Consider the following 20,651-nt stretch of genomic DNA (forward strand, 5'->3'; position numbering starts at 1 on the left):
GGGAATCTGTGGCTGATATGTAAAATTAAATTAAATTAAATTATAAAATAAATTTTTTTAAAAAAAATCTCTAATATTCTTTTGCATTTCCTTGGTATCAGCCCATAAGACTTTTCACCAATGATAGTATGTATTTGAGTCCTATACCACATTTTCTGTTAGTCTAAGTAAAAGCTTTTCAATTCAGTTTCCCTTTTTAATCTGGAGTCAGGCAAGCTACCACATCACTAATTGTTTTTTTTAAGAAGCATTTCTTTGTTTTGTTCATCATTGTTTTGTTTGAATCTTTACTTCACTCATGTCTACTGTGATCTTCATTACTTATTCTCTTCTACTAATATTGATTTTGGTTTTTCTATCTTGTTTTTTTGGACATCCTTGAGATGTCCAGATAATTTTTCATTATTTGCTTATTTGAAAAATGCATTAAGTCCAACTTGAAAAGTCCTCATAGTCGTTCACAGTCCCAATACAGTTTAAAAGTCCAAAATCTCTTCTGAAACTTCAGTTGTACATGGATATTAATGGACCTCATTACAAAACCTGACCACACTCATCCTATGCTAAAAGTGGAAGACACAGTGAACTTGAAGGTAAGGACTTCATTGAGTGAATAGAGATTTAACACAGACTTCTCTTGAGAATGCATATTTGTTTACTTAGAAATTTATATAAGAAAAACATTTCTCCATAAATTCTCTAAAATCTACAAAAAATAGGGACTTGGATTATAACATTTTACAATAATATAGTATTATATTATAAACATAATCAGTATTTAACACTTCAAACATTGAGAAAAGAGTTAGTTTAAAAAAGGAAATATTTGCAAAATATAAGATAGATTTAACTACTGTCAAGTTCAGTGACCAAAAAAATGCAACTCTTTACTTCATTTCCTTGACCCTTCTGCAGATGGAGGGATTTGTCAGTAGTGGTCAACAGCTCTCCAGGACCCCAGAAGGCTCCAAGGAGTCCCATCAAAAGGAGATGATGAAGCCCTGAGCAAGATAACTCCAGAAATATTGCAGTCTGTATTTGTATAACAAGTCAGTATCAATCAACTTCCACAAGATTGACTACTTCCCCGAATGATTTAACTTCAGATCATCACTAAACAAGGTTATAAAAATGCCATGAAGTGATAAGGTCAAAGTTGTTTCTCAAAGCTATTTCTGAATGATCAGAGCAGCTTGTAGTCACTGCAAGACTGTTTTCATTTCCCTAGATCTTCCTGAAGAATCCCCCTCTCCACTTTCTTCCTCCACAGGAGTGTCCTGCATGGCTCTCTGCAGAAGTAGCTTGAGAGTGTTTCTCTGGAACCTACGATGCCTGATAGAGCCAACAAGGAAGTAAATGATGGGATTGGCACAGCTGTTAAAACAGGACAGACATATTGTCACTGGATAAAAATTACAAAGCATTACAGATTGAAAATTGTCAATCCATGATAAGAGGAACCAGTAGATCCCATAGGGCAAACCAAAGAGCAGGAAGACCAGAACTGTGCACACAATGGTCACATACAGCCTGGTCACAGGAATCCTCTGTGAGCCACAGAATATAGTAACCATTAAGGCCAGACTGGACCCCAAGAGAACCACAAATAAAACAATTAACCATGCAGCAGTGATGAAATCAAATGTCTTACACCAACTAGGGCCAAGACTATCAAATAACAAGCCACATTCTTTCCCTTCCAGGAGGCTTAACAGCAGGGACAAAAACCAAAGCAGGGTACATATGACAGCTGATGTGTGCCTTGGGCGATGGCAGCGATACCAGATAGGCCACATGACAGATAGGCACCTTTCAATGCTAATGGCACTGAGCATGCTCAGGCCACAAAGATAAGCAGAGTTTGACACAACAAAAGAAAACAGAGGCAAGTCAATGGTCTTGAAGTTGAAGAAATACAAAATAGTATGAATACAATATACAATTTGAAAGCAGAGGAAGAAGAAGTCAGCCCCGGCCAGGTTGAGGATGTAGACAGAGAAGGCATTCCTGCGCATGTGGAATCCCAGAAACCACAGAACTATGCCATTTCCAACCAGCCCAACCAGGGCAATGATGAGGGAAAGGAAAAGCATGGTACAGGACAAGATTTCACAAAATGAAAGTCCAGTGTAGTTGCTTCCATTCACTGCTGTGATGTTAGTGCCCCAGTCTGGGGTGTTTGAATTCACACTTAGGAGATCTTCAATGCTGTAACTAGAAAGAAAAAGAAGATATGAGCACCTGCTTATAATCTTTGATGGTCAGGATATCTTGCTCTGTGTGAATGACTGACCTGGCTCATAAAGAGAAGGAAACAGAACTGTAGAGACTGAGTAATTTATCAAAACCAATAAATATGGAGCCTTAATTTAAATCAAGTTTGTATTTCTTTCAGCTACCTACAAACCAGGTACTATATGGATATGAGAGTAATTTGTGGCCCTAACAAAGAAACTCAGTGTCTTGGGCTGTGTCAGAAAGAAATAGAACTCTGAACCCAATTTTTTTCTGTTGTTAGGCTGGTTCTCTGGTGCAGAACCTTGGAAGCCAGAAGCCTGACCAACAGCTGCTCTTAGTCCTGGCAGAGGAAGGCTATCAACTTGGAAAAAATTAACACCTAAATGAGAGTCACAAAGGGAATGACAAATCTTACCAAGACCAGTATGACAAGAACCATAACTGCAGACTGAAGTCACTCAGTCTTCATTTCAGATTTGAAACTAGAAAGCAGGAAAGCCTTTGAGGACATTAGAAACTTTTCTGTTGTCTGTTGCTTTATCATAAGTGTCTATCTCTTTGTAGGAGCACACTGAGTAGGTAAGAATTTTCACTAAACAATTGAATAAATGAATCGTAAACCCAACAGTAGATGGACATATTTTAGAGCAAGTTTAGTACCAAAAAAATGCATAGAAAATATCATTGCTGATGAGTCTGTGAGTGGGACTCAGTCTCTAGTATACTTGAAAGAATGGCATATGGTGCAGAGATGGCTAACAATGGCCTTTGTCATTTTCCAATCTGGGAATGTCCAATTATTAGCTGTAATGAGGAGAACCTAGAACAGCAGTTCTCAAATTGTGGGTTGTGACACTTTGGGGTAAAATTGTAACAACAAAAAGATATCCTGCATGTAGGATATTTATATTACATTTCATAAGAGTAGCAAATTTACAATTATGAAGTAGCAACAAAAATAATTTTGTGATGGGGGGGGTCACTATAACCTGAGGAATTGTATTAAAGAGAAGGAGCATTAGGAAGGATGAGAACCTCTGACCTTGAAGATATAGGCATAGGATTCTGAGATGAACTGAATTTCTAGCACTCTTCAGGAGGTAAAAATTTAATTTGGGGAAACAGAGAGAGAAGAAAAGAAGTGGAAACTGTACAGAGTAAAGGGTATTGTAACACAGAATCATCTGCAGGGCTTGAAAACAGAAACAATCGCTAGGAGGGGGATAGAAACTCCCCTACCAGCCATGTTAGCTTACTTGTAGAATATCAACACTCTAGTGGCTAAGGCAGCAAGAATTCCATGAATTCAAAAACAGTATGAGCTACATAGTGAGTCAAAAAAGTCTGAGCTATGAGAAAAAGCATGCGAGAAAAATATAATGTGAGACTCAATTTGGAGACCTAACCTACAAATCCTATGTTCAAATGATAGAAATGAGACCCAGACTAAAGCACATAAAAGAAATTCCATGAACTAGAACACGGGTTTTCCTTGATCTAAAGTAGGATATGGTTATTCAAACCGAGGAGGTGTTCCAAATGGACATGACAAGAAATGAGCCCATACACAACAAGCTACAGTGATGAATGTCAAGGGCAGATGGTACATGAAGAATGCTGGTGTAAAAGACTGAAGGGTCATGTGGCACTTTACTTGCAAAATGAAACCTGTGAAAAACAGCAGATGTCTGAAGCTAAGAGACCATGGTCTCCACGTCCTGAGAGCAAACGACTGCCAATCAAGCTGCACAGCCTTCCTGGAATGAAACATCTAGCACTTTTCTCTTGTTTGTTGTTACACTATAAACAAAACCAAAAGTAATGAATCTGGGAAAGGGTCTAGTACAGATGAAGGAAGATATTGAAAAGGATGAAATGGATGTAAGAGCAGGGAGGGGAGGGGAATCAGAGTACATTGAATACAGAAATCAAATTATCAAATAACAAAATTAATAAATGAATAAAATTAGTTTGTATATCTAGGGAAACACAACTACACCTACATCCACAGTTATACCAAGCTCATGGTTCAGATGACTATTACTGTTGATACACTCCATGTGGTCTTCTAAGATTTGAGTTGTGTTTAACATTTTCTGTAATATTCCCTAAATATGTACATTACTGATAAATTATACTTAACTCTGTTCTTCTCAATTGCTCATTTTTTAGATCATCATTTTTCTACTGAAAGAAATACAAAGGGATGGAAACTTTGCGTTGCAGGAAACACAGGTGCCTAAGTTTCTGACAGAACTGTACTTTTAGAGACAAAACCTGTACCTGTACAAATCCATGTCAAGGAAAGCAGCGGAATTCTCACAATAACAGAACATTTGCATAGTTGAGATGAGAGCAGAAAAGGAGACTTTACAAGAAGTGGGCACTGCCTTGATTTACAGGATTCTAATCTCCCAAAATCAAGTCTGCCTGCCAAAGAATGACTTTTGTACTTCCTATGTCTTCAGGAACACCTGAGACTCCTAGGATTCTCCACCTCAAGGTGTAGTTATATGGTCACAGACGAAGAAAAACAGATAAAAATTTGGGGGGAAGGGTTTCCAAAAGCCTCTTACCTTTCCTCCATTTTCTTATGGGAAATGGTAAGCTGGTCGGTGGCAAACTGAAGGGTCCCCTGAGTCAGCCGTCAACATGAAACACTTCTGTCACCCGGAGAATGCTATGAGCCTGGTGCTTGAGGAAGGGTGATCTAGATGGCAGAGAGACCTGTGGTTTCCCGTGCTTGGATCTGCTGGCATATGAGCATCACCCCTTTGAGTCATGCTCTTCACGAGGCTGTTCTTGACAGTTGGCCTGGCTCTTATCTATCATTCTCTGGTTATGCCAACCACTGTGACCCCCTACCCTGTTAGTTTCAGTTGAACCAAGAGCCTAGCTATTAAGCTAGTCTAGGTATCCATCTTTCCCCAGGGACTCCCAAGGGCTGGGGCTGCAGGCAGGCCACCAACCAGCATCAATGTGGGTAATAGTGACTTGAGCTCAGGTCATCACAATTTCAGGGCAAGTTCTGTACTCACTGAGCCAACTCCAGGACTATCTAAGAATATTTTTTTTAAAGGAGGAAATCCACTTCAGCTCCTCCATCTTTTGAATATGAAAGATTTTTTAAGGAAAAAGATTATTCCCTGAGTTCGCATGTCAGTGTGCTAGGATGATTGGCTGGTTGGTTGTCTTCCTTGATAACCAGGAAACAGCAGGACACGAATTAAAGGAGAATTTCATTATCTCCTCCTTCAGCTTTACATTTCATAGGGTAAACAGGTTAAATTTCTCATTCAACAAATCAATGCACACTAAGGTTAAACTGAAATTCAAGTACTACATTTACTATGTCTAAAATACTTTATTTCTATCCCCATGTGACATTTTAGTAGATTTGCTTCCTAAGTACTGCTTGATCTTTGCCCTGTCAGAACTATGTGAACTTTATGCCTTTGGTTGTGGTATCACGTTTTCCTGATTTTTGTTAAAGGGATATGAAAGAAAACGTGAGTGTGTGTTATATATGATATAAAACTGAATTGGTGAGACTTATGTAACATTTTATTAGTACTTGGAAGTAATGGCACTTAAGGAAAATCTCCTCTGAATGTGAAAGTGAAAAATTCCTGAGGTAACTTGACAAGAATTATAGGAGACGGCTCTTTAGATTTTTGGTGCTGAATTAATTGACAGGTCACGGCATATATCTATCAAATTGCAGTCATGAAAAAAATGTATCAATGCTCTTTAAATCACTTACATTACTTATTGAAGTAACATTTATTAGCTGGAGGTGTGCTGCAAGGGCTGTCTACAGCCAAGAAGACTACCCTGTGTGGAGACATACAAAATGAAATCATTAGTTTTAATGAGACAGAAATTAGAATAAATTAAAAGAAGCTCATTAGAAATAGGACAGTTGTTCTGTGTCTATTAAGTGCTGTGCCCTAAGGAAACTGGGCATTTTCTGCACTGCTTTCAGGATTCTCCAGGAGAGGAAATTGTTCAATAGTAGGACAGTGGAAGACCCAATAGCTGGTGATGTTCATACAGTATTGAGGTGAAGCCATGATAAGATGATTCTAGGAACACTGGAGTCACATTTGATCAATAAGCCCTGTCTTCTTTAAAGCTCAAGATAGTATGTTTTATCTCATCTATTTTGAGATCAGGGAGAAAGGAGGAGAGAAAGTAAGAAAATCTACCAAATTGATGAGGGCATTATCTCTCAAAGCATATCTGTCTACCAAAAGCAGAGACCACTCCACTGGTTCCATACCTCCCAGGGTTCCTTAAGAAGACCATCTCCATATTCACACTCTATAGGAGTGTCCTACAAAGGCCTCTGGAGAAAAGACCTCAGCTAGGTCTGTCACTGATGAGGTGATGACATAGAGTTAAGAGCCAACACAGAAATAACTGATGCTGTTGGCACATCTGTTGACAGAAAATAGAATAGACATGAAGAACAACCAAAGCATTTGCCCAAATTAGATTGAACCTAGAAGAGTAGGGCACAAGAAATGCACGAGAGGCCTCTGTAGATGAGAAAGAGCAGCATCCTGAGCATGAGGGTCACATAAAGCCTGTCATGCATTTCTACCTTGAACCTCAATGGTCCTGACTGGCAGAGGCTGCCAAAACCCAGAGAACTAATAAAATAATCAGCCACAGGTTTGTGATGAAATAATTAGACAGATGTGACTCATAGCCAAGTGTTTTAAGTAGCCAGCCATATCAGACTCTTAACAGGATGCTGAAAAGTAGAGCTATAATGCAAAACAGAGTAAATACTACCTGACCAGTGTTTTAGATAGAATTAGTAATCCAAGAGGGGATAAAAGACAGACAGGCAATTATTGGTGAAATTATTAAGGCCACTCCACATAGTTAAAAGGGAGGTTTATTTAGTGGCATAACTTACAAGTGAAGGGATAGGTAGGTTGCAGGGTCTGGGAAAGATGTGTCGCTCTCCAGCGGTGTTCTCTGGAGAACTCTGCTTGGTCTACCTCCAGCATCGAGGGCCCAGGAAACAAGAGGGCCAGCGCATCCAGATCTCAGGTCTTCAGGGTCTTCTCTTGGCCCCACCTAGCAGGTGTGACAGTTACCGAAGCCTCAATGGGGGTTGGAACTTCCAGATCAAGATTGGAATGGCTACCCACTATAGGCAATGCTCAGAGATAATGACACTGAGCATACTCGGGCATAGAGTATAGAGAGAGACACACAGGAAATGAAACTAGAGATGAAGACAAGGTGATGGTAAATTTATATAATGAGACCACATGAGGTAGAAGTCAGCCATTGATCATTTTTAGACATAGAAGACACCCTTGTCTATGCAGAATCACAGTAGCAGAGAACAGTCCATTTCCTGCCAGCCCCACCATGGTATTGCATTATCAAGACAATAAATACAATTTCCTTATCCTGGATTCCCTATACTTTGACAAAAGTCTTCTAATGACAATAGAATGTTCAATAGTCCCAATACTCTAACCCCATATCCTAAGCCACATTATGTCTTGAAAGCAGGACGAAATTCTGAGCATGCTGAATGCAGCAGGGATACAACTCTGGCCTCATCTATGCTACTGTCATGGAACAGGGGCAGAAAAACTGAAACTCTCAGTAATGATTAATGGCCACTCTGACTGGGAAGGTCCATCTAAGATATAATAAGGAAATCATGACTGAGATTAATGAAGGTAATAGCACCTCTTGCTAAGACAGAGGGAGAGATAGCCATACTTCATGAGCATGGAATGGCTATACATACAGGAAGATGTTTTACATATTACGTACTACAAGAGCCTATTTCTATGTACATGTTAGAGTGAATAATCATGAAATATAGACTCAACAAATAAATAATGGAAGAAGGAAAGGAAGGAAGGAAGGATAGAATTCATAAAGGAAGAAAGGAAGGAAGGAAGGGAGGAAGGAGGAAGGAAGAAAATAGGGAATTGGGAGGGAGGAATTAAGATGGAGTCTTATTGCAGTTGAAAATTTGAGGCAACATCACAGAAATATTTTATTAATACATTTAGTTCTTTGGGAAGTGTTGTCAAAAGTTTCTGTCCCACAGCAGCTCCCAAATAAACACACTGAGGCTTATATTAGAAATGCTCTGCCAGTAGCTCAGGCTTATTACTAACTAGCTCTTACAACTTAAATCAACCCATATTTCTTATCTAAGTTCTACCACATGGCTCATGGCTTGTTACCTCATCTTGTACATGTTCAGCTTCCTTGGTGTCTGCTGGCATCTCCCCTGACTCTGCCCTTCTTTATCTCAGCATCCTTAGTTTGGTTGTACCACTAATACTTCTTGCCTGGCTACCAGCCAGTCAGATTTTTAGTAAACCAATTTGAGTGACAAATCTTTACAGTTTAAAAAGGATTATTTCACAGCAGAGAAGGTCATAGACAGATGACCATTCTTGTTATGGTCCTTTCCAACCTCTATTTCTTCCCTCTCATCCTTGCCAGTCTCACTTCTTCCTCACAGACTTCTTTTTCATATTCATGACTTGTTTTGTTTTATGTTTCAGAGTTTGCAACTAGCCATCTCAGCTAGACAACTAGATACAATAATTTCCCTTCTTCGGAATCTGATGTCTGCAATAGTTCAGCGGCAAGTGGCAGGGCCATGTAAGCCACTTCTCTATCCAAAGCTGACTGTTCAGAGGCCTCAACTTGTGGAGGTACAGTGCCAGTAGACACAAATGCTGTGAGTTTATGATTTACATCTCCATGTCACACTTAGAGGATGGCATTCCACAGCCCTTCTCTCTACAGTTCCTGTATTATTTTAATCTCCTCTTTATGACATTCCCTGAGCCTTAAGAAGGTAATAAAATGTCTTGTTTAGGACTAAGTCCTGCATCATACTTTTTCTAAATAACTTGGAGAGATTTCTAAGATTAATGCTGAGAGTAGCATTTTTCTTAGTTGGTGAACATCAATATTTGAAGGTGTTTTGATACTATGTTAAAGGAGATAGAAAAGAGTAGTTGGTTCCTATCAAGGGATCAAGATCTCCTCCATAATTGATACTTGCCCTGTGCATGGATCTCTATTTTGGAAAGGCCTCAAATCCAACCAGGGAGCAGTTAGTTACTCACATAACAGTCATGCCACAATTGCACCAATAGGCACATCTTGCCTGACAGTTTGAGATTATTTTTCATGCAGTTTTTAACTGGGTAAATAAACCAGTCCTCATGATTTCTTCAGTGCAGAGTTCTTGTTCTGTGTACAGAGTTCCTCCTGTTTATAGATCTGTAGCTGAAAGTTTACCTGTGTCCTGCCTGGTTCACAGCCACTCAGACCCAAGTAAATACACAGAGGCGTATATTAATTAAAACTAATCAGCCATTAGCTCAGGATTACTGCTATAGAGATCTGGCTAATATTGGTTATGGGCAGGCCTACCAAGTGGGGAGATGCAGTAGAATGTGCTAGAGAGAATCTAAGGTAATAGTTTATTAATGTGTTCAATAATTAACTGTGTTTCTGCCACTATTGAGGTATTTAAAGTAAATGTGGGGAAGCTGGCCTAAGAAGGTGAGGCAAGGCAGTATCAGAATAATTATTTACTGATTTCTGTAAGGTCTTATTATAAACCAGCTATTACTTTCTCTAGGTAAATGTAGTGGGGTTTTATTCCTAATTTAAATATTGGGGAGGAGGGTTCATTAAGGAAACTACTGGAAATGAAAAATAGGCCTATTGGTAACCTGAGCAATACTATTAGAGACAAGATAAGCATTCATAAGAAACAAGAGTTTCAGACTGGTAAGAGTAATGAGACTTTTGTTTTGCATTTCCCTGATGACTACCAATGTTGAGCAATTCCTTAAATGTCTTTTGGCCATTTGAGATTCTTCTGTTGAGAATTCTCTGTTTAGCTCTGTGGACCATTTTTTAACTAGATTGTTCAATATTTTTATGTCTAGTATCTTGAATTCTTTATATATTTTGGAGATCAGCCCTCTGTCAGATGTGTAGTTGCTGAAGATCTTTTCCCATTCTGTATGCCATTATTTTGTCTTTTTGACCGTGTCCTTTGTCCCACAAAAGCTTCTCAGTTTCAAGAGATCCCATTTCTTAATTGTTGTTCTCAGTGTCTGTGCTACTGGTGTTATATTTAGGAACTGGTCTCCTGTGCTAATGTGTTCAAGACTACTTCCTACTTTCTCTTCTATCAAGTTCAGTGTAACTGGATTTATGTTGAGGTCTTTGATCTACTTGCACTTGAGTTTTGTGCATGGAGATAGATATGGATATATTTGCAATCCTCTACATGTTTTGACATCCAGTTATGCCATGACCACTTGTTGAAGATGCTTTCTTTTTTCCATTGTATAGTTTTGGCTTCTTCATCAAAAATCAGGTGTTCATAGGTGTATGGTTAATATCAAGGTCTTCAATTTTATTCCATTGGTCCACATGCTGATTTTATGTCAATACCAAGTTGTTTTTATTACTATAGCTCTATACTGGAGCTTGAGGTCAGGGTTGGAGATGCATCCAGAGGTGGCCTTATTGTACAGGATTGTTTTTAGCTGTCTGGGTTTTTTGTTTTTACATATGTAGGTAGGTATTGTTCTTTCCAATTCCGTGAAGAATTGTGTTGGGATTTTGTCTTGGGATTGCATTGAATCTGTAGATTGCTTTTCGTAAAATTATCATTTTTACAATGTTAATCCTATTTATCCATGAGTATGGGAGATCTTCCCATTTTCTGATAGCTTCTTCAATTTCTTTCTTCAGAGACTTAAAATTCTTGTCATACAATTTTTTTCACTTGCTTAGTTAAAGTTACCCCAAGGTATTTTATATTATTTGTGGCTGTTGTAAAGTGAGTGTTTCTCTACTTTCTTTCTCAGCCCATTAATCTTTTGTATTTGGGAGGGCTAATGATTTTTTTGAGTTAATCTTGTATCCTGCCATACTACTGAAGGTGTTTATCAGCTGTAGGAGTTTCCCTGGTAGAATTTTTGCAGTAACATGTATATTATCATATCATCTCCAAATACTGAAAGTTTAACTTCTTCTTCTCTTACACGTGTCAGAATGTCTAAGATCAAAAACACTGATAACAGCTTATGTTGGAGAAGATGTGGAGCAAAGCGACCACTCCTCCACTGTTGGTGGGAGTGAAAACTTATACAGTCACTTTGGAAATCAGTATGGCATTTTCTTAGAAAATAGGGTATCAATCTTCCTCAAGACCCAGCTATAACACTCTTGGGCATATACCCAAGGAATGCTCAATCATACCACAAGGACATATGTTCTACTATGTTCATAGCAGCATTATTCATAATAGCCAGTTTTACATATCAGCCACAGATTCCCCTGTCCTCCCTCCTCCTGCTCCCCCTCCCCCCAGCCCACGCCCCATTCCCTTCTCCTCCAGGGCAAGAACTCCTCTGGGGATTCAGCTCCACCTGGTAGATTCAGTCCAGGCAGGTCCAGTCCCCTCCTCCCAGGCTGAGCAAAGTGTCCCTACATAGGCCCCAGGTTCCAAACAGCCAGCTCATGCACTAAAGACAGGTCCTGGTCCCACTGCCTGGGTGCCTCTCAAACAGTTCAAGCTAATCAACTGTCTCAGTTATCCAGAGGGCCTGATCCAGTTGGGGGCTCCTCAGCTATTGGTTCACAGTTCATGTGTTTCCACTAGTTTGGCTATTTGTCCCTGTGTTTTTCCCAATCTTGGTCTCAACAATTCTCGCTCATACAATTCCTCCTCTTTCTCACTGATTGGATTCCTGGAGCTCCACCTGGGGCCTGGCCATGGCTCTCTGCAACCACTTCCATAATAGCCAGAACCTGGAAACAACCTAGATGCCCCTCAACTGAAAAACGGATAAAGAAAATGTGGCACATATACACAATGGACTACTACTCAGCAGTAAAATAAATGACATCATGAAATTCACAGGCAAATGGATGGAACTAGAAAATATGATTCTGAGTAAGGTAACCCAGACTCAGAAGGACAAACATGGTATGTACTCACTCATAAGTGGATAATAGATGTAACGTGAAAAATAACCAGACTACAACCCACCACTCCAAAGAAGCTAGGTAACAAGGAGAACCCTAAAAGGGATGCATGGATTGCCCTGGGAAGGGGAAATAGATAAGATCTTCATGAGCAAACTGGGGGTGGTGGGAGGCAATGAAGGGTAGGAGATGGGGGATGAGAACATAAGGAAACAGGATGGTCAAGCTGGAACAGGGACAGAGTGGGAGAGCAAGGAAAGAGATGCCTTGATAAAGGGAGACATCATGGGAACAGGGAGAAACAGAGTGCTAGGGAAGTTCCCAAGAATCCACAAGGATGACTGACCCCACCTTAGACTACTAGCAATAGTGGAGAGGGTACCTGAACTGACCTACTCCAGTGATCAGATTAGTGAATACCCTAACTGTCATCATAGTGCCTCCATCCAGTAACTGATGGAAGCAGAGATCCACAGCCAAAACCAGGCCAAGTTTCAGCAGCCCAGTTGAAGAGAGGGAAGAGGGATTGTATGAGCAAGGGACATCAAGATCATGATGGCGAATCATACAGAGACAATCAAACCAATAAGTGGGAACTCATGAACTGTGGACCAATAGCTATGGAGCCTCCATGGGACTGGACTAGGCCCTCTGCATAGGTTAGGCAGTTGTTTAGCTTGAACTGCTTAAGAGGCCCCTGGAAGTGGGACCAGGATTCATCCCTGCTGCATGAGTGGTCTTTTTGGATCCCAGTGCCTATGGTGGGACACCTTACACAGCCTTGGTTCAGGAGGAAGGACTTGGACCTTCCTCAAGTGAATGTACCAGGCTCTGCTGACTCCCCATGGAAGGCATTGACTTGGAGAAGATGGGAATGGGGGTTGGGTTGGGGAGAAAAATTGGGAGGTAGGAGGAGGGAGGAGAGGGGCATCTGTGGTTGGTATGTAATATAAGCAGAAATTTCTTAATAATTAAAAAAAAAAGAAAAAGAGTCATGAGTCAATATGTGTATTGGAATCTAAATGAGTGTTTCCCAAAGCCCATGAGCTGACTACTGGTCTTATTCTCATTATACTGGTAAGAAGGTAAGGAGAAAAGCTTGAAGACATTTTCCATAAACTTGTGTCCATGGGGCTGGGTCACTTTGTTAGTCCTGCAGATCCAATAACTCAGTATCTCGGCCAACTACACACAGAGAGGCAGACAGCAAGAATGAATGAGCCAGTCAAATCCAACACATGTGTTTTTCAGCAGATGTCTGAAATCAAGGATGAGGATGCAATTAAATGAGTGGAGGAAATGCAAGTGGAGCCAACTGATGTAGGAAGCTGAATGCATGAGCTCTTCCTTGCTTCAGAAAAGACAGTCTTCAGTCATCCACATTGCTAAGGACTCACCTGGCAGGCAGAGTCTAAGTGGAGAGAGGTGGCATATGCTGTTAGAGAGGAGAATAGCATCGGACTGAGGCATTCATCACATGCTCCTCCAGACCTGCACTGTGGCTGCTTAATGAGTTGAAGGAAAACCACAAGATCTCTTTTCTTTCTCAGGTCATCTTTGTCTTTTTATTGTCTGCAGTGAACGCACTTTGCATTTCTATTTATGAATGTGGTTTTGTTCCTGCCCCTTTCTTTAAACTCAGTGCACTATAAACTCTAGACTTCTCTGGTGTTTGTGGCTGTAACAAAACCCTCTAGTACTTGTGCATTAGAGAATCCCAGGCTTGATGTACAGTAATGTTGCTGAGATCACAAGGTCTAGAGCAGGTTCAATAACAGCTTCAGTAAACTGGATCCCTGTTCAAAATTTACCCATTACAGAGCTATGAGAAATGTTACCTGTGCTGTGTTCCTGAGAAGAACTTTCACATGTGTGTAGAAGGTCGCTGTCAATCAAGTGGTTATAGACACTCTCGATTTCCCATCAACATCTGTCTTCTACTGCAACATAATGATTCTTAAAGGTTATACTCTGTAAATGGTCACAGTTCTCACCCTCTCTTCAAACTGAATAACAGCATTTGACTTGATGCTGAAATATAGGTGGATAGAGGTTTTTCCAAATATCCCCTGGGTGCTGGTCATTGTGTGAGGATCACAGATTCCTCTTTCTCAAACCAGAATGCTGATCCATTTCAGAGTCAGGTGGAGCCAGGGAGATGAGAGAAGTTCTCCCCAGATGTGTCAAGGCCTAACAAACTTCTTCTCTCCTTTTAGTCCCTATTCATATATACAGAAACATATCTCATGGTGTAATTAATTCAAAACACAAATACCTATGTACTCCCATTTTATTCACTTCCTTCCATTCTCAAGGTAGCTATGGTGGCAGTAAGATCATTCCACAAAAGTGACAATTCGTAAGAAGACACAGCAATCTTATAGAAGATAATAGGAAAAGCAAGTTTGTCGACTGTGGTAGAGAAAGTTCTTGTAAATACACACTTTGTCAAGGCTCCAGAAAGACATAAAATATTTCATTTTCTATTAGTATCTTACATTTTCTCTTCACACTCTTCAGCATCCTGAGAAAAGTTATCACTGGGCCTTGTCACAGTCAAGGTTGAATTCTCACTTTACATAGGTACAGCCACACATTGACAGTAGTCAAGAAGAGAGCAGCTTGGTGTTGCATATACTGTTTTCTTTGCTTTACTATTAATTCTCTTTTTGTCTCAGTTTCACTCTGTCTGATTCTGTCTATCTGACTGTCTCTCTCTTTCTCCTCTCTCTCTCTGTCTCTCTGTCTCTGTCTCTATGTCTCTGTCTCTGTCTCTCTCTCTCTCTCTCTCTCTCTGTGTGTGTGTGTGTGTGTGTGTGTGTGTGTGTGTGTGTGTCTGTGTGTTAGGCTGTGAATTGACAGAGCCATAGAAACCCTGCCTGAGTAAAGCAACTCTGCCTTCCCAATGGCCTGATCCCACAACCACATTTATCTACAAACAATTCTGAATTCTTATAGCTTCTCTCCATTCCTTCAGTCCTGGTAATAGTAATGCTTCTCTGCTAAAATATGCCACCTGTTTCTCTCAGGTCTCCCTATATCATAGTAAAGAGACTGCATTGAAGATATCTCAGTTACCCTTTTGTTTTCTGCCTTCTCTTTCTGGAAGTGATTACAGATATGAGGCATGTCATGGAAAACAGCAGTGAATAACAAGAAAATCAAAGAAGCCTAAGGTCATTACAACAGTAGAAGTTTGACTTCTGTGACCTCATCTCCTCCTAAAACCAGGCATGGCTGGATTAACTGTGGACAGTCTCATGTGCAGCTGGAGGAAAATTGAGCGATTTGTTTAAGCTTCCTAGCTGAAGGTGAAGAACAGCAACAGCTTCACAGAAGGAGAGAACAGGCATATGTGGAGACTAGAGAAGCAGGAGATAAAAAAAGAAACCATGTCATGAGCACATGAGGTGCATTATCTCTTAATAAGATGCCCAGGGCATCACATGGGCATCAGGCTCTTACTGAGTAAGAAACCCTTCACAAACAGGACAGCACATGGTCTTCTGTTGTGCCTGAGGACACCAGATAAGACAGCGTCTTTCTTAGGGCTGTCCTCACTCAGAAGACAGAAGTTCATTTTAGGGTCAAGTAATGGCTCCTATTTTCAAGCAGCTCTGGGTTGTGAAGCAAGATCCTTCTAACTGAAGCAGTCTCTCTTGTAGGAAGGAAGGAGGCTCCTGAGGCTCTCTGACCTGCTGAGGCTGCCTGGAGAAGACTCTCCAAATTAACAAGTCTTACTACTTTCAGGTCCTGCAGAGAACACCAACACTTCAGCTTTCATGAGTTGTCATCCATGCTGGGGTGGCCTTTTGAAGGTGCACATGTCCCTGTGTAATCCACGCTCCTGTAAGGCCCTTCATCCACACTCTGCTAGTAATCTCTCACCCATACTGCTGTAAAGTCACTCGAGTGAAGCAATTGTTTCACCACACAGAACTTTAGTAGAATTCTTACTTTGCTCTTCATGGGTTTCCTGGGTAAGCAGATCTTTATTCACATCTCCTCTGAAAAGTCACACAGCTGCTTGGTGTCCAAGCATGACCAAGAGATTCAAAGAGCAAAATCAGAGGAGGGTGCACAGGTCCTGCTATGAACAGAACTGAATACATCTGACATTCTGAAATGCACATGACCCTCTAGGGTCAAGAGCAGAATGTTAAGGTTTGAGTATTGAAAACACTCTATAGGTTTAAGTGCTTTAAATGCTTCCTCTCCAAAGGCAGGAACTAGTTGGGAAGATCACAGGAACTTTAGAAGCCAGAATATACTAAAAACATAAGTCACTGGGAAGAATGACTTGTCCATCCTGTTACAGTCTGCATCCTGTCTTCCAGAGTGTGACCTTCATCTTCTGCACTGTGCTGTCATTTCCAATATATTCTGCTCATGTGCATGGACCAAAACCTCATAACATAATATGAGTAAACCATTCCTCTCTAGTTATTCTGTAAAATATTGATCATAGTGAAGCAAAAACTGATCCAGCACATTTACTCCTCAGCATATGCTGAAGTACCTTTGTTCTACAAATATCTACGATTATTGTAGTGAATAATCTTTCTAGGACAACATTTGTAGGAGACACAGAGGTTCTTGTGCTCACAGATAAAACCAGGAACATTTCTTTTTCACTTTTCCATTTCTGTTTATTTGAAAGAAATGTTTCTAATTGCACTGGAGATCTTTGAAAGAAAGAAACGAAGAATTATTTACTTAACATGAAAACGAATATCTGTTGTTCATCTTATCATTATCGCTTTGTTTTAGGATGAGTGTATTTTTTGCTTTTAGAGTTTATGAATATGTGGTGATTGATTGGAGGTTATCTAAATGCAGAGGAGGTCAGAGAACAACAATAAGAATGAATTTAGTTGATGATACTGAGGAGGGCTTGCTAGGGCCAGTTTCAGAAACAGAGCATTGATCTGTCTGGTTCACATATGAGTAACTCAAGGGCATTTGCCAAGTGTCCTTGAGTTTGACTGATACAAAGCTTTGGATTGTAAAAACACCAGTAGCACAGGCACTGAGAGAAACAATAAATCAATGGGACCTCTTGAAACTGAGAAGCTTTTGTAGAGCAAAGGATACGGTCAACAAGGCAAAATGACAGCCTACAGAATGGGAAAAGATCTTCACCAACCCCACATCTGACAGAGGGCTGATATCCTGAATATATAAAGAACTGTAGAAACTAGACATCAAAATATCCAACAGTTCAATTAAGAAATGGGTTATAGAGCTAAACAGAGAATTCTCAACAGAGGAAGCTCAAATGGCTGAAAGACATTTAAGGAATTGCTCAACATCCCTAATCATCAGGGAAATGCAAATCAAAATGACTCTGAGATATCACCTTATACCCGTCAGAATGGCTAAGATCAAAAACACTGAAGACAGCTTATGCTGGAGAGGATGTGGAGCAAGGGGAACACTCCTCTGCTGTTGGTGGGAATGCAAGCTTGTTCAACCACTTTGGAAATCAATATGGTGCTTTCTTAGAAAATTGGGAATCCATCTCCCCCAAGACCCAATATACCACTCTTGGGCATATACCCAAGGAATGCTCAATCATACCACAAGGGCACATGCTCAGCTATGTTCATAGCAGCATTGTTTTTAATAGCAAGAACCTGGAAACAACCTAGATGCCCTTCAACTGAAGAATGGATAAATAAAATGTGGTACATATACACAATGGAGTACTATTCAGCAGAAGAAAACAATGACATCATGAGGTTTGCAGGCAAATGGATGGATCTAGAAAAAAATCATCCTGAGTGAGGTAACCCAGACTCAGAAAGACAAACATGGTATGTACTCACTCATAGGAGAATACTAAATATAAAACAAAGGATGACTAGACTCCTACTCACAACTCCAGGGACAGGGAGGCTACCTAGAAAACATGACCCTAAGAAAGACACAGGGATCTCTCAATGACAGAGAAATGAATGAGATCTACATGACCAAACCAGATGTGTGTGTGGGGGGGGGGGGTAATGAAAAGCAAGGGTTGAGGGAAAGAGAGCTTAGGGGAGAGGGAGACCCCATCTGGATCAAGAACAGAGAGAGAGAACAAGGAAAAAAGACCATGATAAATGAAGACCCCATGGGAATAGGAAGAAGGAAAGTGCTAGAGAGGTCCCCAGAAATCCATAAAGATACCTCCACAATAGACTGCTGGCAATGGTTGAGAGAGAGCCCGAAATGACCTACTCTGGTGATAGGATGGCCAAACACCCTGTCATGCTAGAAATCTCAACCAATGACTGATGGAAGTAGATGCAGAGATCCACGGCCAGGCCCCAGGTGGAGCTCCAGGAGTCCAATCGGCAAGAAAGAGGAGGAATTGTATGATCGAGAATTGTTGAGACCAAGATTGGAAAAAACACAGGGACAAATAGCCAAACTAGTAGAAACACATGAACTATGAACCAATAGCTGAGGAGCCCCCAACTGGATCAGGCCCTCTGGATAACTGAGACAGTTGATTAGCTTGAACTGTTTGGGAGGCATCCAGGCAGTGGGACCAGGACCTGTCCTTAGTGCATGAGCTGGCTGTTTGGAACCTGGGGCCTATGTAGGGACACTTTGCTCAGCCTAGGTGAAGGGAGGAGGGGACTGGACCTGCCTGGACTGAATCTACCAGGTGGAGCTGAATCCCCAGGGGAGTCCTTGCCTTGGAGGAGATGAAAATAGTGGGTGGGTTGGGGGGAAGCAGGGGGGTGGGAGGGGGGTTGGGGGGGAGGGAGGACAGGGGAATTCGTGGCTGATATGTAATATTAAATCAAATTATAAAAAATAAATAAATAAAATTTAAAAAACTTAAAAAGTAAAAATAAAAGAAATAAAAAAAAATAGATTGATCTGACCCAGTGTCATTTGTTATTTATGAAAGTATCAATTTTTATTTAGCTGGAAGTGAGATAGTCTATTAGCTTGAACTGTTTGGGAGGCCCCCAGGCAGTGGGACCGGGACCTGTCCTAAGTGCATGAGCTGGATTTTGGAGCCTGGGGCCTATGCTGGGACACTTTGCTCAGCCTGGGTGAAGGGAGGAGGGGACTGGACCTGCCTTGACTGAATCTATGAGGCTGAGCTGAATCCTCAGGTGAGTCCATGCCCTGGAGGAGATGGAAATGGCGGGTGGGGAGGACAGGGGAATCCATGGCTGAAAAAAATAAAAAATAAATAAATGAAAAAAACAGGAATATTAAACACATACGATTTTTTTCTTAAAGGGAAAAAAACAGCAATGTGTTACCTACCAGAAGGCTGGCAGAGGATGTGGTTAGTAGCCTGGTGACTTTTGCGCTTTCTGTAAGACAAAGTCCACACAGGAGCCTCCACTACACCCTTAGCATGAGCTTGGTTTTTCCTTAGTCAATCTATAGAACCCATCTGTATGGAAGATGTCACAGGTTCTGTCAAAAGACTATCTATGTAGTCACATCTTAAGCTTTATTGTGAAGATAGAATTGAATTAATTACCACCAGGGAACTTCTTTCCCAAATTGTTTCATGTTTAAATGTGCCTAAAATAAACTACCCAGTGTCAGACTATCACAGTTTGTGCTACTGAGTCATGTTAAACTGAAATTCCTACTTACCTCCCCTGGTTTGACAATCTGATGGCCATGATGTTTGAAGAGCCCCCACCCACAGTCACTAACCATTGGATTTGCTTTACTGTTATTTTCTTGAAGATTTTTGCAAGTGTTTTCTTCAAAGATATTTGTCTGTAGTTCTTCATGGAATTCATGTCTAGTCCGCCCTAATTATTAGAAGGAACTGACAGTGATCTGTGTGATTCTGAGTTTTTCTGGGACTAAGACTTTTAATTTTGGATTCAGGATCATTTTGTTGTAATTTTTGTTTTAATATTTCATTTGTGTGTGTGTCTGTGTATCTGTATAATTGTTTAGGGGGTGGTATTTCTGGCCCTCATGGAAGCCAGAAGCATGATATTCTTTTGGAACCAGAACGACAGGTGGCTGTGAGCTACCTGGTATGGATGCTGGAACCTACCCTAGTCCTCTGCAAGAGTAGCATGTAATTTTAACTTCTGAGTCACATCTCCAGCCTCATCACTAATATATGTCTCCATGAACGTATCATGGTGAGTGGTGATGTATACATCTCCAGGTCTGTCCATTTCTACTAAGCTACCAATCTTTTATCATCTATATGCTTGTAAGAATCTCAAGTATCCTTTTGCATTTCACTGGTATCAGCCCTGAAGACTTTTTCACCAATGATAATATGTATTTGAGTCCTACACAACTTTTTCTAAGTTAGTCTAAGTGAAAGCTTTTCAATATAGTTTCTCTTTTTAATCTGGCATCACACAAGCTACCATGTGCCACATGGCTACTAGTTCTTATTTTTA

The 20,651-nt window shown here is 40.6% G+C and overlaps 1 protein-coding gene across 1 annotated transcript; it reads right to left on the reverse strand.

Moving 5' to 3' along the window:
• Positions 1 to 1,199: 1,199 nt before the first annotated feature.
• On the reverse strand, positions 1,200 to 2,093 carry LOC131902350 (mas-related G-protein coupled receptor member X2-like). The gene has a single exon (XM_059253349.1). It carries the CDS (start codon positions 2,091 to 2,093, stop codon positions 1,200 to 1,202), a length of 894 nt encoding a protein of 297 aa, XP_059109332.1.
• Positions 2,094 to 20,651: the final 18,558 nt, after the last annotated feature.

Source organism: Peromyscus eremicus, chromosome 1, assembly GCF_949786415.1.
Source record: "Peromyscus eremicus chromosome 1, PerEre_H2_v1, whole genome shotgun sequence".
In the NCBI taxonomy this organism is placed as follows: Eukaryota; Metazoa; Chordata; class Mammalia; order Rodentia; family Cricetidae; genus Peromyscus; species Peromyscus eremicus.

Excerpts from the sequence above, each read along its gene's own strand:
- LOC131902350 (XM_059253349.1), bottom strand. The coding sequence starts at position 2,093 with ATGCTTTTCCTTTCCCTCATCATTGCCCTGGTTGGGCTGGTTGGAAAT.